This window comes from Scleropages formosus, chromosome 10 (assembly GCF_900964775.1).
Source record: "Scleropages formosus chromosome 10, fSclFor1.1, whole genome shotgun sequence".
In the NCBI taxonomy this organism is placed as follows: Eukaryota; Metazoa; Chordata; class Actinopteri; order Osteoglossiformes; family Osteoglossidae; genus Scleropages; species Scleropages formosus.
The window spans coordinates 20,413,518-20,439,780 of record NC_041815.1 but is presented as its reverse complement, the minus strand read 5'-3'; the positions used below and the strand labels follow the sequence as shown (position 1 = coordinate 20,439,780).

General features: G+C 47.2%; 2 protein-coding genes across 2 annotated transcripts in view; both read right to left on the bottom strand.

Moving 5' to 3' along the window:
* LOC108932171 (protein jagged-2) overlaps positions 1 to 17,350 on the bottom strand; it is a 30,751-nt gene extending 13,401 nt beyond the window's left edge. The window contains exons 1-3 of the mRNA XM_029255435.1: positions 17,205 to 17,350; positions 16,759 to 16,998; positions 13,305 to 13,625 (exon numbers count right to left, since the gene is read on the bottom strand). Of these exons, the coding sequence (XP_029111268.1) occupies positions 13,305 to 13,625; positions 16,759 to 16,920 (483 nt within the window). The 5' untranslated portion in view covers positions 16,921 to 16,998; positions 17,205 to 17,350. The remainder of the gene's footprint in view (positions 1 to 13,304; positions 13,626 to 16,758; positions 16,999 to 17,204) is intronic.
* A 5,149-nt stretch (positions 17,351 to 22,499) lies between these two features.
* On the bottom strand, positions 22,500 to 26,039 carry snrpa (small nuclear ribonucleoprotein polypeptide A). The gene is made up of 7 exons (XM_018748544.2): positions 25,926 to 26,039; positions 25,158 to 25,233; positions 24,829 to 25,001; positions 24,170 to 24,343; positions 23,680 to 23,862; positions 23,485 to 23,573; positions 22,500 to 23,188 (listed from the first exon to the last, which is right to left on the bottom strand). The coding sequence occupies exons 2-7, from the start codon at positions 25,228 to 25,230 to the stop codon at positions 23,029 to 23,031; spliced, it is 852 nt and encodes a 283-aa protein (XP_018604060.1). The 5' UTR covers positions 25,231 to 25,233; positions 25,926 to 26,039; the 3' UTR covers positions 22,500 to 23,028.
* Positions 26,040 to 26,263: the final 224 nt, after the last annotated feature.

Sequence of the window (26,263 nt, the reverse complement as noted above, 5' to 3'; positions counted from 1 at the left end):
GCTCTGATACACAGATAAGAGCGCGGAGCCCTAATACCGCAAGGCCTGTCTGTGCTGAGAACAAGAGCCACCAGCCACCATCAGACGGTATGCAAACATTCGGTCCCCTGAAAATTCTGCAGCAGCGCCGCTCCCGCCATGGCCCACACACACACACACACACACACACACACACACACACACACACACACACACACTGGCTGAAGCCACTTGTCCCGAGCGGGGTCGGGGCAAACCCGAGTCTAACCCGGCAACACAGGGCATAGGGGAGGAGGAGGAGGGGACACACCCAGGATGGGACACCCGTCCATCACAGGGCGCCCCAAGAGGGACTCGAACCCCAGACCCGCCAGAGAGCAGGACCCAGCCAAACCCACTGCGTCACCGCATCCCCTCTTTTGGGCAAGGGACTTACCCTGAATTACTCCAGTAAAAGCTGTCTCAATGTGTCAGGTATCAAATCTGTTCTCAGCTATCAAACGAAAGCTGGATAAAGTCATCAGTTCAGCAATTAACTAATGAGCACCGAATAAATAATAAATTAATTACAGTTAAGTATTTAACAACCCCACCTCGGCCAAACTGGGAAACATGGAAGATAAGAAAAAAGTTGTGGCACTTTAAAATATCGGCGTTTCGCTGCGCGCCGATGTTCCTAAGACGTTGGTTCTGTATTTCAGATTTTAGTGTCCTTGTGAGGTCATTTTGGGAAAAGGTTTCGAAAACACGTATACACACGCAGCGCTGACAGGGCCCTCGCTACGGCAGGAAGAGGTGAGGGGACACACCTTAACCATTAGGTCATGTCATCGGTGAGTCACACCTCCAGGATGGGTGTATCCGCAGCAGGGGACGGCAGGGTCAGGTTCCCCACATGTCCGAGGCTGCTCTTTACTGCAACCCATACTGCAGTCACATTGACAAGATCATCCTCCTCTTCCTGCCCCAACCTCCCACCTCTGCTTCTTATCCTTAACCTACTCCCCACCCTGGTAAAATGCGATCCTTCTCCACAGTCCAGCCGTCGTTCGCTCCAGCTAACTCCCTGTCCCGTGTGTGTGTGTGTGTGTGTGCGTGCGTGCGTGTGTGTGTGCATGTGTTCCGCAGCTCTTTCACCAATACTGGCATCTCTTCATTCCTGGCACTAAATCACCACCAGCACCCCTGAGGAGACTGGTTTTAGCTGTTCACATAGACTTGCTCAAAGGACTACTATTATATTCTTTTGGTATTGTGTCAAGAAGTGAGATTTGACTTAAAGGTCAAATCAATGAGAAAGAAAAAGCAGCACGCAGTACAAATGTCTGTTATCAAGGTAAAAGCGGCTTTTCTCTTCTGCCCGAACATGCCGTCCATCGGTCTGCCTGGCGCTCTTCTTCAAATTGCTGCTATATATTATTCATGATGGCACAAGTCTGCAGCGTTCCTGCCGAAGCGTGTGCGGTGAGGCTTGGGGTTCGATGCGGCAATGAATCCAACAGTCTTTCGAGACCTTTGAGGGTCCCCGAGGACTGACAGCTGTCTCGCAATTCATATGAGCGCATCGTTCTTGGGGGCATCGTGCCCGATGCACCAGTTTCGGAAGAGACGCCCTCAATGAAGCTAATAATTTGCTTCCTTTACTCTGAACACCCGCTGCCGGCATAGGAAACGTGAACTTGCGGGCTGATAACACTACATAGTGTTCATTGGAAGTCGCTTTGGAGAAAAGCATCTGCTAAATAAAAAAATGTAAGTGTAATGTAAATGTAACTTCTGCGGCCAACCCCTATGAGGCAGAGAACTCAACCTTAGCAGTTACACACCTCAGCTTCCTTTACACTATGGGTTCTGGTCCTCTTGGGACTTTTCCTTCACATTCACCGAGCACTAAACTAAACCCATGAAGGATTCCTGTGGGAAAGTCTTCATTGTCTTACTGCACTGCGTTTTTAATGCTCATCTAGTGGCGCAGTTGAAAAGCCTTTTATCAGAAATTGTCCATGAAGGACATGACAGTGCTTTGCAGTGATTTACTGCTCTGCTCCCATCACCTGCCTCTCTGGAGTGCAAAAAATTAACTCTGAGAAGTAGTCAGTTAGTTACTAAACAGATGCAAATTCCGACTCAACAAAGACAGCCGGCCAGATACGCACACACACACACACACACACACACACACAAAAATGAAACACCAAAAGTGTATCCTGCAGCTGCCTCTCTCCCCGTTGTTTTTCCTTCTCAGATTCAAAACAAATTGGTCAACAACATGCGTCAAAACCATCCGTGCCAAAGCTTCACGCACACGCAATCACACACAGACAACATCTCAGAATACATAAACAAGAGGAGGGAAGAAAATCAGACAGGCTGAAATCGCCATTTCCGATGGAAGCGCGCAACGTGAGCAACAACAGCGACGTTCGTGATTTTGGGAAACAACAACGGGGCGACGCGTTTGCTTTTTTTCCCCCGCCTTCAACAATAATCATCGGGGCTGGCATGGAAGGTGAGGTGGTGAAGGCCGCATGGTGACAGCGATGACTCCGGAGCGCACCTTGAACCCAGCTCCGGGCTTGGTGGCTGTGCCGTGTCTCCCCGCCCATCCACCATAAGACGCCTGCTTTCCCTCCTCTGGCTTGTGGTGAATGAGCCACAAATGGTCCCCATTAGGCAGGAATATTTATTTACAAGGCTGAATATTTCTTCTCAGCCAATACGCATTGTTCAGCCGGCACTGCTTTATTGTTTCTTCACGATCGCGAGACCGTTCATAAGCTCTGGAGCACGCCTCAGCCGAAGTTCTCGAAAGGGTCACCGTGCACCTCTTTCCAGGTGAGATTCGAAGTCCATTCCTGGGCCCGGGTCCCATAGCCTGATCACAGCATCACCGTCAACCACAGGACTGCCCAACTCTTCCGCCCCGGTTCGGCATTCCGGCGCCCTTGTGCACTTTTTGCGGCGACGAGCTTTGCTGCTCTTTGTCCCAGCCACCAGTTTAACCACCGTAATTTGTTACTTTATACATTCGACTTCATGTCTGTCACGGAAAAAATGCCGAGTTGCTGATTTGAGTCGAGTCGTCGTTCGTGGGGATTAATGGCCCTGCGAAGAAGAGGAGGCAGACCTCCGCGTCTTGGCCGAGTCCGTCCCGCTCCTTTCGGCGTCAAAGAGTTTTTGAAGAGTCGTAGCGGAACAACGGTATCGCACAACTATGCCGTTTTATTCCCGTTGCCGGCCTCCGCTTCTGCCCTTAAATTACACGACGACACACTATATTTAGAGCAGTTACAAGATCGATTACATGGCTTGCTGTAATCGTCAGTCAAAGTCGCTCTTCTTTTCCTTGCCTCTTTATTTCGGTTAACTTCCTTCAGCCTCTCCTTTTTTTCCCCACCGTCCGTCCAGCCACTTGGATCTTTCACTCCTTGTACCTTCACTTGTGTCCCAGTCATTCATGCGTATGTTTCGTTTTTAAATTCAGTTCAGAATGAGCTTTCACAGTATTTCAAACACTGTCAAAGCCATGGACAAGAGCTATATATATGTACTTATATATGAATATTCCCAGATGTCCTTACATTTATTCATTCAGCGTCAGCTGAATAATCATATATAAGTTTTTCCAAAGCAACTTATAATATTAAGCTGCCTACAATGATTTACTCATTTATACAGGTGGGTATTTTTATAACTGAAGCAATTTAAGATGTGTTACTACAGCTGGAGGTTGGATTTAAACCTGGATCCTTTGGGTTCAAATGCAGCAGCTTGTAACAATGTAACAAAAAGCAAGTACATCTGAGACTAAAGATAAGAAGAAGGACAAACTCTGCCCTGGACAGTCTCTCTCCGCCGGTTTTCTGCACAGCTGGCCTCCCTGCCGGTCACGCAGAGCGGCGCGTTTTCGGCCCCTGATGTCACCGTTATGTACGGCCACTTTCCCTTTCGCAGCCATTCTTTTCCTCCTTTCCCAGTCGCTCTCGCTCTCTCGCTCTTTTTCCCTCAGACAGAGACAAAGGAGGAAATCCTGGCTGAGCCGGGCTGTACAAACACTGCACTCTTCCACAGGAAGGACTCCCGGCCCACAGAGAGGAATTTCCCTTCCTACTGCTCTCTCTCTCTCTCTCTCTCTCTCTCTCTCTCTCTCTCTCTCTCTCTCCCTTTTTCTCTCTCTCTTGCTCCCTTTCTTTCTCTCTCTCTTTCTCTGTCTCTCTCTCTTTCGCTCTTTCTCTCTCTTTCTCTCCTTTTTCGCTTTCTCTGTCTCTCTCTCTTTCTCCCTTTCTTTCTCTCTCCCTTTTTTCTCTCTCTCTCTTTCTCTGTTTTTCTCTCTCTCTCCCTTTTCTCTCTCTCTTCCCCCTTTTTCTCTTTCTCTTTCACCCCTTTCTCTCTCTTTCTCTCCCCTTTTCTTTCTCTCTCTCTCTCTCTCTCTCTCTCTCTCTCTCCCTTTTTCTCTTTCTCTGTCTCTCTCTTTCGCGCTTTCTCTCTCTCCCTCTTTCTCTCCCTCTTTCTCTTCCTTTTTTCTCTCTCACTCCCTTTCTTTCTCTCTCTCTCCCTTTTTCTCTTTCTCTGTCTCTCTCTCTTTTGCTCTTTCTCTCTCTCTCCCTTTTCTCTCTCTCTTTCCCCCTTTCTCGCTCCCTTTTTCTCTTTCTCTTTCTCTCTTTCTTTCTCTCTCTCCCCCTTTCTCTCTCTTTCTCTCCCCTTTTCTTTCTCTCTCTCTCTCTCTCTCTCTCCCTTTTTCTTTTTCTCTCTGTCTCTCTCTTTCACTCTTTCTCCCTCTCTCCCTTTCTCTCTCTCTCCCTTTTTCTGTCTCTCTCTCTCTCTGACACACAGACACACACACACACAGAGTCCGCACTCCTGTACACACAAAAAGCTCTTCATACTCTCCTGCTGATAAATATGCAACGATATTCATTTCAAGTAATCCACAAACACACAGAAACTCGATAACTTGGGCACTGAACCATCACAGACATCTGGTCACAAGCACAAAACACTCACATTAAGAAGTGCGCTAACAACGCACACACACGCACACACCTCAGCAGACAATGCTGAAATACTGCAGTACATACACCGGCTGCAGAAGACACGGATGTGCAGCACGTCACACGGCATTATGGAAGTGCCACCGTTTGAGGGAACAGCGCTGAAAGCGCAACGCTGACTCAAGGAGGGACGATTCCCACACTCATGCATTTTTAATCACATAATTAATTGAGAAGAAAACAGGAAAAGCGCTCTGCCCATTTATCCAGGAAGCGGCCAGCGTGTGACCCTCTGCCTGTGCCGGTGTGTGAGAACCGCAGGACTTCACTAAGCCCGGGGTGGGCGAACACGATTAATACCCTATGGAAAGGGAAACACAGGGCTTGCTGGGCATTCTGCTTCCCCTGTGGAGGTGGGGGTCGGCCTACTGTCCCCCACACTCGGTGCGAAGCGCAAAGACCCCCCTGACCTTCACCTCCTGCTCCCTATCCTGATTGCGGCCCAGAATTAACCAGATGCCCTGCCCCCCACACCAGTCCTTTCTGTTTTTCTTTCATTTGAATCTTGATTATTGGCCCTGTGGACATGTACAGTCCCGTAACAACCCCCCCTCCCCCAACGTCACCGCCGCACCCCATCTTGAAAGTCGGATTCCTGCGGACCTAATTGGACTGTCGAAACGATGACATTCCACAGTGCTTCAAAGGGCTGGAACAACAGGGCCCACACAGTGCTCTGTCCCCCATCCACGGGCACCGGCAGAACCGTCACCACTTACTTAGGGCTGGGTGACCCCACCACACCTGGTTCCCAGCCAGCTTTCATTCCGCATCATTTGCATCTGGATAGAGCGTCACCAAGCCTACTTCTGCACATCTGCACACACTGTTTTTCAGTTCACCACATCATCAGTCCAACTACTCACATGTCACTGTACAAATTTCAGCGGGGGGGGGGGCACGACGGTCCCCGCTGAACTCCAGCTTATGGTTCCCCGTGCCCTCATATGCAGACAGGCCACCCTTTGCCCATTGCCTTCCCGCTCTTCCGCTCTCAGTAAACAGGATTTGGGGTTGCGGAAAGCACCACAGCTATTACACCGCAGAGTCCGTTCCCATCCATAGACGCACACATACACGCACACTCTCGAGACAGAGACCCTCCCTGTCTGCTGCTCCCACTATTCCCACAACCCCCTGGAGACTTGCTAGAATGACAGAGGTTTCAATAACAATACGGTAGTAAACTCAAGTGGGTGCGTCTGTCATTTTGTGGCCTCATTACAGCCTGTCTGATCGGAGTCTGTATTTTGCCTGCTTGGCTGTCAGTCTCCCCACCCACCTCCAGCCCTGGCATCAATCACTGCCAAAACCCAAAGGACGCACCTGCCCAGAGGTAGCACGCTGCTTCACAGATCTCACACTGCAGCGCTTCAACCCTGCCTGTCTCAATCTCGTCTCGAAAAACAGGGCAGCAGCCAGAAGGGAGACACTTACTGTCAGGACGACCATGTGTCAGACAGAGAGGCCACGCGTAAAGCAGACAGACAGTGGTTCAGCCAGGTAAGTGTGTCTGTTGGGCAAACAAGCTGTGTTTCTGCCAAACCCCCCCCCCCCCCCCCCGTTTGTGCACTGGTGAACTACATTGGGACCAGCCCTGGGAATTAGTTTCGAATCCCTGCCATGCAAGCCATACTGGGCATCGGTGGGGGCAAGGCTGGGAATGCCCAAGCCGCTCAAAGTAGCCTGTTGTTCCCTTCAGTAGATGACATGGCTGGGGATGTCGCCCCCTCATCGCTTACGAGGACAGCTGTGCAGAGTCGGGCGCTTTCCACCGACCATGTTGTGTCACCTGGTGAAGCCTGCAGCCCGAAGAGGGAAAATAAATGAGCAGCTCACAGCACATTCATTAAAGGAGGTCACTGTCTGCGCTCACCCTTCCTAAGCTGCGAGACATACTTCTGGTTTGAGTTAAAACACGAGAATTTGGAAACAGGCTTCAACTACACTGGGAGGAAAAAAGGGGAAAAATTCATAATAAAAGCAACATGTGTCATCCAGACAGACCACATAACTCAATTTTGCAGATCATGTATCAGACAGGCAATGTGCTTTAATCAGCGGCCCCCCAACATGCGGACAGAAGTGCGAGAGGGAGGCGGGCTGGGTTGGTATGCACCGAGAGTGAGGTACACAGGGACACGTGGGAATAGCTGAGTGACAGTGGCTGGTGACATACAGCGCTAGCAGAGGGTAGGGGGAGATCAGAGAAAGGGCAAGAGAAAACAGGAGACGTAAAGCAAAAAATGATCAATATGGATTATGTGTCTACTTCCTGCTGTGCACAGACCCCGTATACAAGACTAAACAGATGTACACACACACACACACGCATGCACACACACACTCACACACACATATATGCATTCTATAGATCCCGATTTTCCCACACGGCATCTCTGCGCCTTTATTAAGTGTATCCGCTCAACAAACCCCACCCAGCTTTTCCTCCTAATATAGAATCCTTTGTCTCAATTCAATTTGCACACAAATGAAATCATTAAGTGAAGTTATCCTCGGGGACATTTATCCCTGTGGTTATTAACGAATCCCGAAAAAAGGAAAGAATAAAGCAGAAACGGAGGGACTTATCTGTGCACAGTCTGGTGTCAGTCAATGTTAGTATGGAGGTTTGAGTGGGTTTGCCGTGGCATGTAAAACTCAAAAAGGGATGAAGGAGGGATCCAGAAAGAGAGGTGGAGCGGCGGAAAGAGGAAAGGCAAAGAATGTCCAGCCTGTGTTCCCTGATCCTCTCACCCGCAGCGAAAGCCCCTCGGTGGCACTGGGGCCCCCAGATCCCAGGCAGCAGGAATGCACAGGTAACTGAGCACAGAGCAGGTGCCACTCCACTATCAGTCCATCTGGGACAGGTACACACACATGCACAGAAACACAAAGGCACGTGTGCATACAAACATAAATAGAGACACATGAATACATACACGCAGTCTGAACCGCTTGGCCTATACAGGGTCGCAGGGTGCCAGAGCCTGGCCCAGCAACTCAGGGCATGAGGCTGGAGGGGGAGGGGACACACCCAGGACAGGACACCAGTCCATTGCAAGGCACCCCAAGCAGGACTCGAACCCGAGACCCACTGGAGAGTAGGACCTGGGTCAACCCGCTGCGCCACCATGCCCCCAACACATAAATACCCCTCTGTATATAGTTTGCTAAACTTGGGGTGATATTTTTCTCAGGTTTCAGGTGTACTCTTATGAATATGAATATCTGAACCGAATGAATGGAATGAAAATGAACAGGCAAAATAGTCCTGTAAAATATGCTCCAGCAGAGCTCTATAAATGGCTAAAACGCACGTGTCCAGCTGGTACATACAGCATACCGTACGCAGACAAATGTACGACACTTCAGCTAAAATGCACCACGGAAAGTTTCCTCAATGAATAACAAACTTGTACGCGCAGTATTTTTTCTGCATCTCAGTCTAATGTTAAAACAGTGCTTCGAGTCTCAGTCACAAGGCGCCGTATGAATTACACCGGAGGGCCCAGGATTTCCACACACTGAGATTTATCCTTTTTCCAGCTCTTAGCAGAACTTCAGACCTGGGGACAGATTAACACTGAACTTGGACTCACCTGCATATGAATCATCAACAGCACAACACACTCAGTGGTTTTAGTTTATGGAAGAACCAGTTGCATTCTGAAACCGCGAGATTCTGCGACAACACCGGGTTTATTACTTTTCATCTGGAAGTAGTGGCAACGATGGGGTTAAAAACCATAGGGGTTAAAACCAAGTTTTAAGTCTCATCTCTCTTTTTTACTCCTCCCAGTTTTATGTTCCAGGCAAAAAAGCTGATCACCTGCCAGTGCTTTTCTGTAGCTGCAAACACCCTTATCTTCTTCCAGACTGAATTAATTTTCACTGCAAATAACCGTAAGTAAGACAGCACACATCTGCCATCGCCACATGCACACAGGAACACGGGCCACGGAGGCACACGCACGCAGCTTTTCGCTTAAAGACACAGGACTGTGCAAAGGTAAACACGGTCCACTCTCCTAATAATGATAATAATAATAATAATAATAATCAGAAGAAGAAGAAGAAGAAGAAAATGATGACGAAAGAGAAGAAGAAGAGGCTGCAGAGTGGCTCAGCAAATGCCCTTATGTGTCCTGGCCTGTGGGTTTGGATGTGAACTGAACTTCTGATTGGTCTGTGTGGAGTCTACATGTTCTCCCTGTGTTTACATGGGTCTCCTCTGGGTGCTCTGGTTTCCTCCCACAATCTAAAGACATTTGTTTCAAGTGAACCGGTGACTCCGTGCTGCCTTTAGTGTTCCTATGTGTAAATAAATGACTGTGTGTGATTGGCCTGTATGGACTGGTGTCCCATCAATGGTCTATCTTATTAACCACGGTGTACTCTATTAATAATAAGCAGCTATTAATAATAGACGGAGGATTGCTGGATAATAACAATTATCGTCTTCATAATGGCACTTTCTAAATAATTCTTGTGTTCCTCAGCACCACCGCTAACGCCATGCCAGGCTGACACTTCAATAAGGACCGCTTCTCTGGAGAAGGGAATGATTTCCAGCTGTCAGTGGAAAATGCTTTTCCCGGTGCAGTGGTGCTGACAGACCGCTACGTATTAACTGGGACTGGAGCGTGCAAAACATGTACTTAGTATTGCATTGTTCTGTGATGCTCATAATAAGTCCACATGTTTGCATCCAGAAGGTGTGGGGGTTGCTGATGTAATGAGGGGGGGAAGACCTTTCAGAAGGCCTGAAGAACCAGGAAAAGGGAATCTGAGAAAGGACGAGAGAGCGATGGAGTTTGGCATCACCTTAGATCCTGGAGTACCCCCCCGAATACACTGTTTAGACAATTTAGCTGGCCACAATACCCCATAAATCTCACCCGGAAACCATGTTGATTCCATGAAACCCGGACGAGTATCATCTTGCTGCACCCATTGGAAGGAACTGTATTCTGGATTGCTTCCTACCAATGCGTCAAGTACAAACGGCAGACCATGTGCCCTCATTCGTTCCTTTGTGATACCCAATCACTGCTGTGCCCACACAAGGAGCAACCTCCCCACCCCTTCCACAAAGTCCGTCAGGTCACAACAGTTAAGATAAAAAGACAGAGAACAATATCACAAATGATATCATCCCACCAAATGTGTCAGAGCTTTGATCTTTTCAGTTTCTACCGCAAAGATCTTCATTGTTAGAAACAGTGCGCTACTTTCACACCCAGAACAAGCGATCGAAAGCCAAGGTGGATCAATCAGCCAACCGGCAGGTTTCCGCTCACTTCCTTGCTAAACAATGCAGAAGCCCACCACACACACACACACACACACACACACACACACACACAAACAGATCTCCATCTCCCCAAAGAGATTAAGCCCAGGGTCTTTGCCCATCTCACAACGATGGTGGGAGAGAGACAGGGGGTGGTGGCTCACCTTTCCTTCATAATGCTCACCTGTCCGTCCCTTCACCTGAGGCTGCAGTATATGATACCCCTTCACCCAGCCCACCCCTCCCCACTTTCCACCCCCACTTTTACAAAGGTAGTCTGACAATGCAACTCTCTCAGCCGCTCCACTCCCAGTAGACGTCCATTCATTCTGTCTTTCTATAAGCAGCTCCCTTCTCTTATTGCAGCGCTTCCCCCCCCCCACCCACCCCTAACCCCCAAGACTCCACTGCCCAGCCCTGAAACTGATCCAGATTGGCTTACTGGGAGAGAATTTTCTCACACTCAGAATTGCCACTCGCACACTTTGCTTGATGCAGGCCTGATGTGAGCTTTCGCCCTGTGCACACGGAGAAGCCCACGGATGTATGGACGTCCCTGCTGAACAGCTTATACACCGCACCGGCAGGCAGCAACACACCATGCAAACAAACTCCCTCTCCGACTTGCAAGCACAAACAAGTACACACCAGAACAGTCCTGGAGGCTCCCGTAGTGAACAGACTCATTTCCACCCAGCTGTACATTCACATTATTGAAAGAGGTCTGTGTGCGAATTGACGTTTCTGCAGGTTTCTGCCTACTGACTTGATCGTGTTTGTCTGAGCGCGTCAACGTGTGTGCGCATGTGTCTGTATACACGGGTCTGTGCGTGAGTGTGCGCGTGCGTGTGCGCGTGTGTGTGGATGCCTATGCTCCTGCACATGTTTTGTTTAATCTTGTGCACAGGCTGGATGCTGAACGGTTTGGCTAAATGCCAGGACAGCTGTCACAAGTGTCATAAATTTGCGAGGCTTCTCTCCACTATGCTCAGCTCTAAGACTGACACCTTGAACCTTAAATGTCTTCGACGGGCTTCCGCGTAGCACTGAAATCTTTACAACTGTTCATCATTACAGCATCATCACAAACTCTAATCTTACTCAATTTTTTTACTATTAAAGGTAACTGCAGCTAATTTTAACAAGGGCCCTTGAACGTTCCAGTCGAGAAATAATTACAGGGCAACAATGCAACCTTCTTACTTGTAAGAACAAAGACACCCACAAATGATCAATTCGAGATTATATTTTAAATTCAGTTTCTTCAAGGGAAGCCAAGTTGGGTTAAAAGGATTTTGCTCTCCGACAATTGTCTGTAAATGGCTTTGGCAAAACGGCATTAATCACACAGAAAGCCAGCAAAATACATTTAATGGATGTGCATGAATATATAAAGAGGCCCTCCTTAGTGGAATCGGTGAGAAAGAGATTTTAATCCCTCCATCTTTCGCTGTGAATTTACTGACAGAGAATTAAAACATCAGCTCCGTGCACAAAACTATAGGGTGCTGATGTGCCAAAAGCAACACTGTGTGTTGCGTTAAGGCACGGGGTGGGGGTGCTCCGGGGGGCATTTTCATGCCGAACCTCCAAGGTCTTGGAATTCCTGCAACATCTGTTTGTTTTCCTCCCTTCTTGTGTTATGTTTGAACGTTTCACTGAGAAGAGAAAGGTTGATGGGGGGTGGAGGGGGCGCTCACGAGGAAGCGAAATCCAATTAACGATGCGCACATCGCAGTCACCGAGAAGCCAGCATTTGAACTAATGTACAATTAATAGCCTCCCATTATAATGAAGATGGCGTCTGCAGAAGCTCGAAGTCTGATAGCGCGCAAGGCGAATCAATTCTGCCGGAGGAGATAAGAGCGAGCCCTTAAAAGATGCGGCGAGGAAGACAAAAGTTTAGACGCTGGAGGAGAAAGTGAGATGAGGGATGACAAAGAAAGGGCAGTAGACCCTTATCCAATTATTTGATCGCTTGCTTTGTGCCGTCTCAGTGCAGAGCAGCCAGCGGTTTTTATCCTGTAGATACTGTTGCATGAATGAGAGAAGGCAGGTTTCACACCTTGGAAGCAGAGGACAGCAGTCCCACCTCCAGTTATGTCTGTGCCTTTATACAATAAACGAGCAACAGTGTTGAAGCTTTTAGATCATAGTTTCAGAGCACATTTTGCAAGCATCGCTTCAGATCACTGGAAAGCGACCAAACTCAGTTCTCATAACCCATGAGTGGTGTCACTCTACTCTCCTTTTGCTTGCTGCAGGTTTTCCTTCTACCACTTTTACTGTACTGCATGGCCCTATTCTGGTCTTAGTTGTGCCATCACATGTCTTTTGTTACGTTGCAATGCATAATATGCTATGTTCCGTTAGGTCTAAGTCACCTTGGTGAATAAGGTGTGTGGGCTGATAAAGCTACATAGAGCTCATTGGAAGTGACTGATAAGTAAATAAATGTAAATGTATGTAAACGCTCTGTCATGCTATGTTGTGTTATGTTTTATGTTACAATTCAGTGGAAGCGTGCCACACTGGACTGCGACGCCCTCTCCGTTTAATCGTGCTGTGGCTACGTCGCATTGAGCTACAACGTGCTAAGATGTGCGCCTAAGCGGTGTCTGCTGCTGGCGGCTGTCCTGAACAGCGAAGTACGGGACAGTTACTGGAACGAAACCACACATCTCCGTCCGGTTCCGGTGCTGCCTCGGGCCCGTCTACGCCGGGAATGACCGAGCCTTCAGCAAGTTTCACTAGCCGCATCTCAGTCATCTACTTCTCTTTGAGAGTTTAGTTTTGCCTGCTTGAATCGATGAGATTTAGCTGCATGTCAGAGGTCCCTTCAGTTCGCCGAGAACAACGAGTCTGCCGGCAGCTGGCTGGCACCTGCACATAACGTGTTGATTTGAGGAGGGAGGTCGACTCAGATTGGCTGACCTTCCGCTGCGACAAAATATCACATTAATCATGAGCGCACTCACCGGCCAGGCATACTTGAAGGGGATCGCTATGCGGCCGCTGCTGTTCTCTCCACCTCCACCGTGACCATGGTGGCGCAAGGAGAAGGAGTTCCCGCCCAGGACAGCAGTGCTGCCCGTCCCGAAGGTGCAGGTACCGGTGGGGGCCACACGGACCTGGTACTCCTTGAGACACGCGCGGAAGAAGGTGTCGCACTGGTCGCTCGGGGAGCAGCGCGAGCCCCCGACGGAACGTCCGTCGCAGCACTCGCCGTCCTGCAGGAGTCCGTAGGCGTTCTGCACCTGATGGATCTGCACCTCAAATGTACCAACTGCCCACGCCGCCTGGGAAAGGGGACAGAAAGAGCCAGCCTCACATGTGGAACACGCACCAAAACACCTCGCAAAGGGACAAAAGGAGCATGTCTAGGAAAGGATGCGAAAGAATTTGTGCAAGGGAGGATGCGAAAGAACAAAGAGAGGGCCTGAGCGAAGGAGGCGGCGAACGTGAGCGGAGAGAGAAACACGGGGGCTTGCGAATAAACACTGGGAAGTGAAGGGGGACCGAAGGAAGGAATCAATGCGACTGCTTCAACTGGGCACAAAGACCATAAGCAGCACTTCCGGTGGTGCATGTTCCTCTTGATCAGAGGCTGATATTTGTAAGTGACCAGGCCTCGCACGATTTGCTGTGGGTATGTGCAGTCTCTGGCTTCGTCGCTGCCGAAGCGCATTTACACATCACTGTAGCATTGTGCCAATGCTGATCCAACAGCGAGAAAGTGCTCAGAGGAAAGAGCGAATAATATCATGTCGCAGCAAGGCCAGGGTTAACAGGATATTCCCCCCGCTCTCTCAGGCAACCTCGGAGAAGGAGAGTCCATTGATTATCACCGTTCTGTCCCAGCAAAAGGAGGAAAAATCGAACCCCTCCATGCAGCCGACATATATACTCATGTCTCTCTAATGGCTCTCTATCTGTCCATCTGTCTCTATTTGTCTTGTGTCTCAATTTTTCCCCTCTCGGCCCCCTCCCCCCTCGCCCCATTAATCCATTTTTCCCTCCCGTCCCACTTCAGTTCTCGGCCTCGCTACATATCAGGCTTCCCCTCCCTCACTAATTCAGGCACTTTCTTTCTTTCTTTTCTCTCTGTATCCGTTACTCCTCCCTTCTTTTCACTCCGTCTCTCCAGGGAGGTCGGGGGGCACAGGGAGAACCCGGCCACGGATACCCCACCCCTCGCTCAGCTATGGGAACAGGCTGTAACTCTCCCCTTCCCTTGTTCTGACTCCTCTTCACTTCTTTGTTGTTTTTTTTCATCTCTCCATCTCTCTGTAGGCTCTTTTAGAGCGTCCGACCTTCCTCTTGGGACTCGAGGTGGAGAGAGAAGCACACCTGCTGTTAGTCCTAACAACCCCCCAGGGGAGAAGCAAAGAGAAGGTTGGGAATGGGGCGGGGGCTCAGGCGATGGCGGTAACAATGGGGTGGCAATCATGTTTTCCTGCTGGTCAAATAGCACACATGCGGCGATCGTGCACACACACACACACACCACACACACACACACACACACACAACATCACATAAAAGCTGAGGGAATGCACCCGCTATCAGTCCATTGTTGACGTGTGGCATTTCGGCGCGACCCAGTCCTTATGCCAGGGAGCTGAATACTCGCACATCAAAAGGGCATTAGAGATAGAGGGACAGGAATCTCTTTCTCCATCTCCCTTTCTTCCTGTGACTCTTCCCAGTTTACGGCCATTCCGGGCATACCTGTGTTTCAGCGCTTGTCGTGAGGGCTCAGAGTGCTCCAGCCATCTCCCGCCGTTTAACCCCAAACAGAGAGTTGCGAATGCCCTACTGAACTTCACTACATGTATGCCTGAAGCACCTTGAACTCTGTCTTGTGCTGCCTGCTCCGTTGTCTCCTTCTCTGCTCCAGCGCGGCTCAGCGTGGAGCCCCGCACTGCGGTACGCCGCCCTTCCCGGAGCGGAACGCAGCCCCGCATTTCAGAATCTCAAGGCTGCGAGGCTTCAGCACCACAGCGATGCAGCGAAGTGACGCTGGTTTGCAGCGCTCCAGGCCACAAACCAACTTTAAAGCTCCCGGCTCATCCACGTACGTTCACCCAACCGACGGCTCCCGCCCCACATCCCCCCGCGTCACCCTCGTTGGTGAGAAACCCAACTGGTCCACACTCTTGCAAAGGCAGAGAGGGCAGCACCTCCTTTACTCAAAGAGCAAGGAGGCCTCGCACCAATAAAGCATAATAAGGGAGAATATATGATCCTTTGTGCAAAAAAAAAGGAAAAAATCCTATCTGACACCCCTTTCATGTAAAGATAGAAGCAAAGAGAGAGCAGAATTTTTTGATTATGAAACAACGCACATGTCATTGCCAATCCAGAGCTGGACAACATGTATGATTGAAACAAGCATACTACTAGTTTACGAAATTCATATTAAGAAATTAAATAATAGAGGGATGGCAGACTAACACGGACACTACAGTTGGGTTGCGAGTAATTTATAAACACACTTATACAGAAGAATTTATTCGGACGGTAAATTAATTCAATTGCATTGCTTATTAGGACACTACGTTACTATGGAGCTTTCATTTATTTCCCTTTTTTTCTAGGCGGTGGTGAAAAGGATTTATTAGGAATGCGAGCTGTGCTCGCACGGTCCATTCGGCGGAAAACACTGAATGCACACACACACACACACACACACACACACACACACACGGGCTAACACTCTATCTCTCCCACATGTATATTATTTTAATGGGAAGGGATCTCCGGGCTCCATCTCCTTTCCAGGATCCATCGCAGCGCCGACTGACTCTCTTCGCCTCTCTTAACCTTCCAGCGAACGTATTTAGTACTATTAATAATAGTATCATTAGCTGATAATCAAATGCATCCCACTCGCTGCGTTCTCTCGGATGACAAAATGCGTGTTTTTGTTTTTAACGGCTGTCATTTATCCGAATGCAGTTTGAACAACAATCCACATGATTCGGTGCGCCACCACCACCATCCATCCATCCATTGCGCCGCGTCGAAATGAGGACAATTTAATTATTTTAACTACGCGCACTTACACAATCCGCGTATATTACACGAGACACGGCGGTGTTTCACAAAAGATGGAAAAATGGGAAGCCGAAATAAGCACAAGGAAAGTTTATAAAAGAAAAGATCGCGGACACAATATAACACGCTAAGAAATGAAACAACAGGTGGTCGCACTGCCGGATGCGGCTCGTTCACCCCGTGACTGAGTGTGTGTGTGGTGTGTGTGTGTGTGTGTGTGTGTGTGAAATAATGAGGTGAATTGCTCTTCACAATCTCGCCACTGACCAAAACAGGCAGGAAAGAAAGAAAGAAAGAAAGAAAGAAAAAGAAAGGAAAGTCACGGCGAGGTTAAACACAGCGGCTCAAAATAGCGCTTAATCGGCGGCTTACCTGCAGTCGCAGCGCGAGCGCCACCACGAGCGCCGCGGTCCGCCGCTGTCGCCCTCTTCGGAGCCGCATCCTCGTCCGTCCGCTGCGCCCGCTGCGTCCGCTGCCCCTTCTGCGCTCCTCGCCCCAGGTGCGCCGCCCCTCCTCCTCATCCTCTAGGGGCATCTCGCTTCCTGTAGTACCCCCCTCGGACCCTGCCCTGTCCCCGAGCCTCAGTCCACCGATCGCCTCATCGCGGCCACGCTGCGCGTGAAGAAGAAGAGCACATGCGATGTGGACTGGTGCCCTCCCACTTCCACACCTCTCTCCCCCCGGCTCCCCCCACCCCCACGCACGTTGTGCCCAGGCAGGGTGTCCGCGAAGGAAAATAAACACCTCCTCCCTCCGCTTCTCCGCCCTCACAGCAGCAGTTAAGAAGCTTTGATGGTCCGACCTGCTGGCTCACTGACCTGATCTCCTTCTTGATGCCTGCCTGTCTCTCTCCTCGTGATCACTGTCTGTCCCTCTGTCTCTGTCCCTGTCTCTGTGTCTCTGTCTTGGGTGGGCCCCCTCTTCACGGGCAGCCGGCAGCGCGGCGGTCTGTGGGAATCGAGAGTGGGAGTGTCAGTGTGAATGTCTGAGTGGAGGGATGCGGAGGGTGTGTCCTCCACCCGGGGACATCCGTCGTCGGTCCATCCTGCGCACCATCGCGTGTCTGCCTGCATTAATACTAACTGTTTTCATTATAATTGCGCCGTTTCTCCATCTCTTTCAGTGCTTTGCGCACTCACATTGCAGAGAATAGAGATCATTAAATGCTCTGCAAGTTCACGCTCCTTATTCCTGATTCCGTACTACGGTAATGTTCATTGATTGTGTCCAAGACCACCGAAAAAGCTGGAAGTACCGTATTCCTCCCTTTTTCAACGATTCCCAAAGTTACTGCATTAGGATACTACGAAACCCGCAAAAGTAACGTCGAGGTGTTGCGCGCTGTGCTGAAAACAATTTCCACGATAGTAACTCTCGGCTCATTCACACCGAATTTATGTCACTTTTCTACGCATGATTTTCTGTTAAGTCGTTTCTCTTGATCCTTTGAGTGTCCGGGAATAATATGGCCTTTTTCCCCGTTTTGAGCATCTGCGGATCTCTGGTGGACATCAAAGGGCAGCCGCCCAATTAAGGCCGAGTCAAAGGGCGGACGGTGACGCTGCGTCGCTCGTTAGCGCGCGCTCGGAGCGGCTGTCTTCTCATTGTCGCGCTGCCAGGGGGAACAGGCGTCCACAAATGTCAAGACAGGTCGGTGAGGAAAAACAAAAAGACACCCAGTAACGATTAGGGAGAAGAAATAAGACGAGTTCAATCTGATCTGTAAGGACCCTTTACCACTGAAGAAAACGACGCGTTTAGCACACGGGTCTTTTTCTGTAGTAGTGCTGCTGTGCTGGGCTATTTTTTATTCTCTATGATCTATGAATGAACGGCTTTAGGCGTGATTTAGTTGAAACATATTTCAGTACGTATGCACGCGCAGGGCGGGGTGGTGTTCCCACGTACACGTTTAATGCCGCCTGTGTGCTGTGCTCGCAGGTGTGAGTGTGTATGTGTATGTGCGATCACACCTCTCCTAGAAGCTGATTTGTCTTCTCTGACCAAGCGAGCTGTGTGCAAAGCGTACGGACAATGGGGAGAAAAAAAAAAAAAAAAAAGAAAAAAATAGTTTTTGTTCAAAAAAAAAAATAGTCTAACCCTAAGGCTAAGCCTTCCTAAAATCACAGGATTTACTCTATTTCCTGACAGTATTCTATGGAGGCACGTTTTTCTAATAACGGATTTCAGTTGCAAATTGTGACGTAAAGCCCGAGTATAATCTCTCTTTTGCGATTGTTTCGAGGATGCATCTGCAGACTATGCCTTTAGTCCGCATTCATTTTAAACATATTTTCCACATCCACATCCACACAGTTCCTGGCCGCCTGACCAAAGCGCAGACCCGCACAATGCGCCCGCTTCATGCTCGCGGTTTAATGAAGCGATTTTATGCGCTGCTCTCGCGCTCCATCTCGGTCCCGGGACCGACTTGTTGCTCTCGTCCCTGGCAACGGGGCTTTTCCTCAGCGGGGTGACCCCCAGGGCAGAACAGAGGGCTCTTGAGCCGGAGCGCTCATTACCATAGAGCGCCAGTGACGGGGGGGGGGGGGGGACACATGCGCTGAATTTCAATCCCCTCCGAAAAGTGCGATGAAACACGGAGCCCTGCGCTAATCGGTGTAGAGCTCAGGCTCAGGATCGGAGCTTCTCGCTGACCCCCCCAGACCTCGAAATAGAAACAGAGACGTGTCGAGGGTGGCTGCTTTAGACACAGGACGCCACCTGACGGAAGAGCTATACATTTACACGTGAGCGATGAGCTGATTTAACGACAAAATCGATCTGGTCGATTAATCGACTTCAGCTGCCAGTAGAGACGCTTTTCCGAAAGCGGCACTTAGCCCGAAGTTAGACGTGTGGTATGGCCCTGCAAACAGAGATTTAAACTAATGATTGTAAGGGAAACGTGGGGTTAACGGTGTATGTCGCACATTTTCTAGGGATAAATAAACGTTATTGATTTGATTTAGCCTGTAGTGAAAGTCCTCTTATCTCACACCAGATGTGGCACAGCTGACTGATCCGGGACACCTGCAGATTTTTCCTCTGCGGTCCATACTTATTGATATACTGTTAATCATTACTGTTAATCATTCATTTTCCAGCTAGAAGGCCTATTTAAAATAAATGTTCATATGCGCTCCCCAGGGGCAGGGCAGCGGATAAGGATGTTGCTTTCGTAATCTGAAGGTTTCCGGGTTCGACGCTTACCCCTGCCGTGTTACCCTCCCGTGAGAATACCCTGGTGTATGGATAAATGGATAAATCATCAAGGTGAGTTGCGAAAGGGTGTTGGCTGCGGTGGGCCTAGCGGTTTAGACGCTGGCTTACATCACATTGCACCTTTTTCTGCAGAACTCCTGAAGAACGCACATTCTCCATCTCTTCTGCTCTTGACATAGGTACATGTTGTACGTTTCCTCAAACGGAGACAAAGCGATCAATGACAAAACTTATAATAACGTGGTGGTGTAAAGCAAGCGTAGTAGTCCGTCTTAAAATATTTTTGTACACCTCAGAAAAAAGCAATATACACATGGACTGGAACCTCAACATCAAATTAATTGTGTTCATGGGAACTGATTGCAAGGAAGCCTAACCAGTTGTTACTATTTAGTTACGAGCATTTGACAAAGGCATGAGTTTCCTTACACCCCCATTTTGAGGAAATGAGCTCAAACAGGCCATGTGAGCCATTCAATAATTATCATAATCCCACCATTGTTATGACAGTGTAGAGGCGTGTGAACCACGGGAATCGTCTTGGAGAGGTTTGCAACATTTCACAGGCATATATATATGATGATGTGAAACAATGTTGAACAGGAGTCTGAGATTCTGCAGTCGTTCACACGCGGCATACTGTCTTTAGAAAATGACAAATGGAAAGTAGATACAGACACTGCAACAATGATTTTTAACTTCGGAGAATGTTGAGGGTAATAAGTTATTTTGGAGTAAATCGCTGGTCTGATTTTCTCATTCCACCTTGAAAATTGTTCATTTCGGTTTTTTGAGGGACGTGCTGGAGGTGTCCCACGCACTCTTCGGCTGATAACTTTCCTTTATTCCTTCGCTGAAAGGCAGCAGTGTTGGTGGAAGGGGAGTCATGCAGGCGTGTCGCCAAGAACTAAGGACATCGATGCACACGCACACTTCCGAGGCACCCGGTGGCTGAGGTCACAACTTTCTCAGACTAAAGCAAGGGATTGTAGAAAGGCCTGGGAAAAAAAATTTAAAAACATGCACATTTTTAGCAATAGTTTCTGATAAAAAAAGGAAAAAAAATACAAGGAACAAAGTGTAATGGTCCATTTCATTCATTCAGCACAAATGTAGCTATTACCTCTACAAACGTTATCACCATAATGTTATTTTTTATTTACTGCATACAATACTTCTGAGAGTGGGGCATAACAGAGCTCAGCAAGAGTTCAAAAAAATGTAAGAAATAAAATAGAACTCAGTAATGATCAGAAAGGAGCAACAGAGTGTGATAAGGAGTTCGAGTTATAAGCCAATAGCAGAATGGTTACTGAACAAACGTTTTACATTTTCCTGTTGAATAAAAGGACTACGGAACGGGAGAATAATAACTATATACAGTATAATTAACGAACTTACCAGGGTCCAGACAGTAAAAGCTCAAATAGACGAGTTTAATAATATATTCAGGTTTTTATAATTATTTTTCTGCAAATATTACGCATGAAAGGAACTTCATTAATTTGATAAACACGGCCTCGGGGAAATGAAGCGGAGGATAGCGTTGCAAACGCACGAAAATGCGCCCCCTAGTGGCCACATGGTCATATGGCAAGCGGAGCCTTGCTGCACTGATTTAATTCCAAAAACAACATTTCTGCTTTCCAACGAGTTTCCAGTGAATCTCCGGATTTGGTTCAACGGGGATTTTCATGTGAATAAATCAAAAGCCAATCTGATCATTCTGAAACAGAAATTGTCCAGGAATTGCAAAAGAGGAACTACTAGGAAAAATATTTTTCAACAGGGAGTGAAAATACAAAATTCTGTGCAGGAATGGGAATGATGAATTGGATGAACTTCAGCTATGGGAAAACAGGCTATAATGCTCAGAAAGAGGGGCATGAAATGGCATGTTAACAAAGAGAAATCAGAAGAATGAGCCTCACATCAATGGGATAGTCATGATAAATAAGCCTACAAAAATACATAAACACCCAGACAACAGGAAACAGGCATTAAAAGACATCTTACTCCAGCCGTGCCCACAGATCTTTTTCATGTGGTCCAGCTTTGTCCTGCTTAAGGAGGGATAGGAGGAATCACACCCTCTTCTTACCAGCCCACCCTCTTCCCACCGATGCAAACATCCAGAGGACAGAGGGGAAAGAGAAGCCCCCTCAACAAGCCTGCCTCCCACTTCAAACACCAGTACTTGCACAAGACAAAAGGACACAGAGGGACAGGCACAAATTAAGGTTTGCAGAGATGCATACAAAATGAAATATGAGAGTGCAGAAGATCACAGGCAGACTGAGGTATCCCCAGCACAAAAACTGCAGACATGGATGACTCAGAGCTTCCACAACACATTCCCAACTCAAATGGCCCAACTGATGTCTTAAAAAGAAAAAGTTAATTCATCATTCAGCCAGCAGCAAATTAAATTTAGGGGAATGATGATCTGGTAGAAAAACCAGACAAGACACAGTCGAAAATGTTACAAAACAGTTGACTTCAAGGACAGACTATGTGGGAACAATTATAAATGTCAGGAGTTGCACAGTGGCCTTCTTTGAAACCTTTCTGACAATAGCTCACATCATTTGTAATTTGAGTGTTTACACAGAAAATTCGCTCTTTAAAATGTTTCAATTTAAGATGCTGCATCATATTGTCAATGACTACTGCAAATAATTTCCTAACTTTAATTCAGTGTAATTCATTTTAAATAACAGTACTTAAAATATTCAATTGCTTACATGCTAGAAAGGATATTTACAGATTATGTAATATATAGACGATGGATTTTTTGCCTTCTTCGAAGCTCTTGACAAAAAAAAAAAAGCAGCACAAGGACAACAGACTTTTGAAAAACAAACAGTCTTTAATTAGTACAGAAAAGCTCCAGGTACAATGTTTGGTGACCCAAACCCTGGGTGCAATGCTTATATATAAACACAAAGAGCCCAAACACCCTGGGCATTTGCCAGGGGGAGTAAAAAGAATGAAAAATGTGAAACTAAAATTTTACTTCATGGCTTGATCATGGAAAAAAAGACAGCAGGGCAAATGAAGATGCCCTCCAGCTTAGCAATGTTACATACAGAAACTGCCTTACCTTCTCTCTCAGCTACAGAGACATACTTTCAGCACCACAGCTCTTCAGGACAGTGTGTATCTGATGTCTACAATGCCATGAGAGTAATTCACACTAGCCAAATGCAAACAAAATATATAGAATGCTTGTGGGCATACCATTTTTGTCAAGAGTATTTTGCAGCCCTTTAACGGAATGGGGAAAACATTTTTGTTTAATCTGTTAAACTGTGAAAACCCACATTTTACCTATTACTTTTGTCCAAGGCTCTGAATTGCTAGCAATGGTGTGACCTCTACCATGTGAGTTTGCCTGTGATGATGAGCACATGTGTTTTACTTCTTGGCAAAGGAGATTTTCATGGCATTGTTCTGAGTGATCTTGAAGCCCTGTAGGGCCTCCCTGGCAGCACCTGCCTGCACCTCATTGTCAAACTCCACAAAAGCGATGTCGTGTCGCCCAGGAACAAGACGCACCTCCTTGAATCCAGGGAACCTGTAATGGGTGACAGAAGGGGCCCTTAGCACTGGCAAAACTAACAAAGAATAATGCAGATGCTGCCATTTAATGGAGGTCTCACCATAAATTACAAAACATTTTAAAAATCAAATTTTTCAAACATATACAGTACAACTTCAGTCATGCAAAGCACAATAATACTGCCACACAACTATAGGGTATATTTTAGTCTTCACATAACCCATACCATTTTAGGAAAACAATTAGGAGTCTGAAGTAGAGGCAAATGGAAAAATGACAAAAAAAAAAAAAAAAAACAGCAAATTACTAACTGGTTGAACAGCATAGAGAGCATAAGCTCGTTGGTCTCCTCAGGCAGGTTTGTGAGGAACAAGATGTGATTGGGTGGATTCTCTGACACCTGTGATAGGCGTGAGGAATTAGAGAACATTAGATAAGAGACCGCAAAACATCCCTTACACAATACTAACACAGCCATACCTTTAAGCTAACCATACAGTACTGACCTGCTGGGCATGAGGCATCTGTCCTGGCATCTGTCCAGGCATCATTTGCCCAGGGGGCATAGCTCCTGGTGGCATTTGCCCAGGACCCATGCCTGGAGGTGGCATCATGCCTGGAGGTGGCATGTAGGGGGGCTGTCCAGGCATGGGCATCATCCTGGGGGCCTGACTCATGGGAGGCATTCCCTGTTAGGGAAATGAGAACACCAACATTAAAACTTTAGAACATATAAAACTCCAATTGTAATAGCATAAAGCTGTCTTGCATGACCTCAACTGTTCATCTCCACAAAATTAGTAATATGTCCATGAATATTTTGCAATTTAAAATAATGGCAGGAAGTCAGTTACATCAGTTTCCCCTAAACGTGTGCACAAAGCTGAAAGATACACATATACAGTATGTAAGATCTCCAGCAGCAATACAGATCCAGGCAAGAGTTCAACTGGTTGACAATGCAATGGCTTGCTTAGGTGATACACTGTCACTCACAGGCATGGCAGCAGGGACACCTGGCATGGCTGCAGCAGCTCCTGCCACTCCCTTCTTGGCCCCAGCTGCATCCGGACCCTTGCCCTTTCTCTTCTCCTTCTTGCGGTCACGCTCCACATAGGTGCCCTTCATCTTAGCAATGATGTCTGAATCTGTTTTTGCATACTGGATCCTCTGGGGAGCAGGGGGAAATCTAAAAATCAGATTCTGATATTCCCTTCAGATTAAAGGATAAAGATGCTGTCATACTAAGTAACTAGGAAGGAAAGCCTACAATGTCTGCATAGTGTTTTTCCCCACTTCACACATCTCATTTCCGAGAATCACACTGCACTAATAACTAAATGTGCAATGAAAGGCAAAACACTGACATTTCAAGTTAATAATGTATATAATAGGGTTTTAATACACTGAGTTTAAAAGTTGCTCTTGTTCGGTCACAGTTTTCCCCAACATGCAAGTGATTTAGATTGTAATGTCTGGTTCACTTCTAATTTAACATGCATGTGGTTCTTAAATCAGAAATGAACCAGACATTACATTCTGACAGACCACATAACCATCTTACAATCAAGAAATCATTTGGACTACAATAGTGAACACATAGAACCGTTTCATAGTAGTTTTCACCAGCTAAGTAGGTAGGATGGAAAGCATACCATTGGTTTGTCATAGAAAGGAAAGCCCTGCATGGAACGGAGGGCATTGGAAGCACTGTTGACCTCCTTGAAGATGACAAAGGCCTGACCCCTCAATTTAAGTGAGCGAGACACCAAAATGTCCAAGATCTGCCCAAACTGGGAGAAGATGGCATACAGCGACTTCTTGAGCTCTGGTGACACACGGGGTTTGGGGGGGGGGGGGGGGGGGGGGGGGGGGACAAACAATGTTTAAAAACTTAAAATTAGATAAGAGAGGGATTCATAAGTTATAGAAGTTAACTGTAAGGAAGCAGCAGGACAAATATATAATATAGTTACAGCTTTACCGTCTTTCTTGATCTTCTCATTGAGATTGTTGATGTAGATGGTGTGGTTTAGTCGTAAGTCCTGCCCAGCCATGATCTTCAGCAGGAAATGTGAAAAACGAGCAAACAATTTCTGCCTTATTATATCAGACTCAGAGTATATTCGTAACTTAGTATGTTAACACTCCTCCTAGCGACTGGTCGACCTTCACCTTGTCTTAAAACACAATAGACGAGAGAAAAGAAAACCTGGAGGAAAATCTCGTGAAGAAATAAGAAGTATGAAAAAACACGAAATTACAACTTAAACTTGTAATACAAGTAACTCAATTTAACATTATAAATTTCATAAACAAAACTTGAACACACACACACAGACTCAGTCTGCAGGTCGGCTGGCACAAATCATGTTCTAATCTAAATACAAAGACACACACACACACACACACACACACACACACACACACATATATATATATATATAATATATATATATGTGTGTGTGTGTGTGTGAGAGAGAGAGAGAGAGAGAGAATGCTTACGAAACCGTACAGTTTACTCGCAGGTAACACGTTTTCCTTAAAATTTGACATGTACAAATAAATGATTTATGAACTTTGACTAAACAAGAGGAAGAGTCCAGCTAACATGCTAGCTACCCGCGCCACAACCAAGAAGAAACCACTGCTAAGCAGAGCGCTTAAATACTTATCTATATAGCCCATACAGAACTTCACAAAACTAGCTGAATGATATGAAAAGAAGGCAAACAATCTGTTTGCAACCTACCGCTTTATTCTCGCAAACCACGGCCTACCGGCAGCGCTAACTTCTGAAACACTCCTCGAGGAAAGATGAATGGCTGGTTGGCGGAACAATTCAAGATCCACACAGTAACCCCAGTTTCCGGGCGTATTAGTTTTATGATTGGCTAAAATGGAAACATGTGACCACTTGAAAAGAACGTCTTTGTTGATTGGATACAATCTAGCAACATCCATACATTCAGCAATGTAATTAGAGTTCGGCTACTTCCATAGAGAGTGCCATTTTGGCTCGGTGTAGAAATTCTACCCAATTGAAATAAGCTTGGTTACTGTTGCCTTATGAATATTATTAAACGAAAG

Coding starts and splice junctions, on each gene's coding strand:
- snrpa (XM_018748544.2), bottom strand. CDS start 25,230: ATGGCTGGGCAGGACTTACGACTAAACCACACCATCTACATCAACAAT. Junction 25,002..25,157: donor TGAGAAGATCAAGAAAGACG/GTAAAGCTGTAA, acceptor GTGTGTCACCAG/AGCTCAAGAAGTCGCTGTAT. Junction 24,344..24,828: donor CTTTCTATGACAAACCAATG/GTATGCTTTCCA, acceptor CCTGCTCCCCAG/AGGATCCAGTATGCAAAAAC.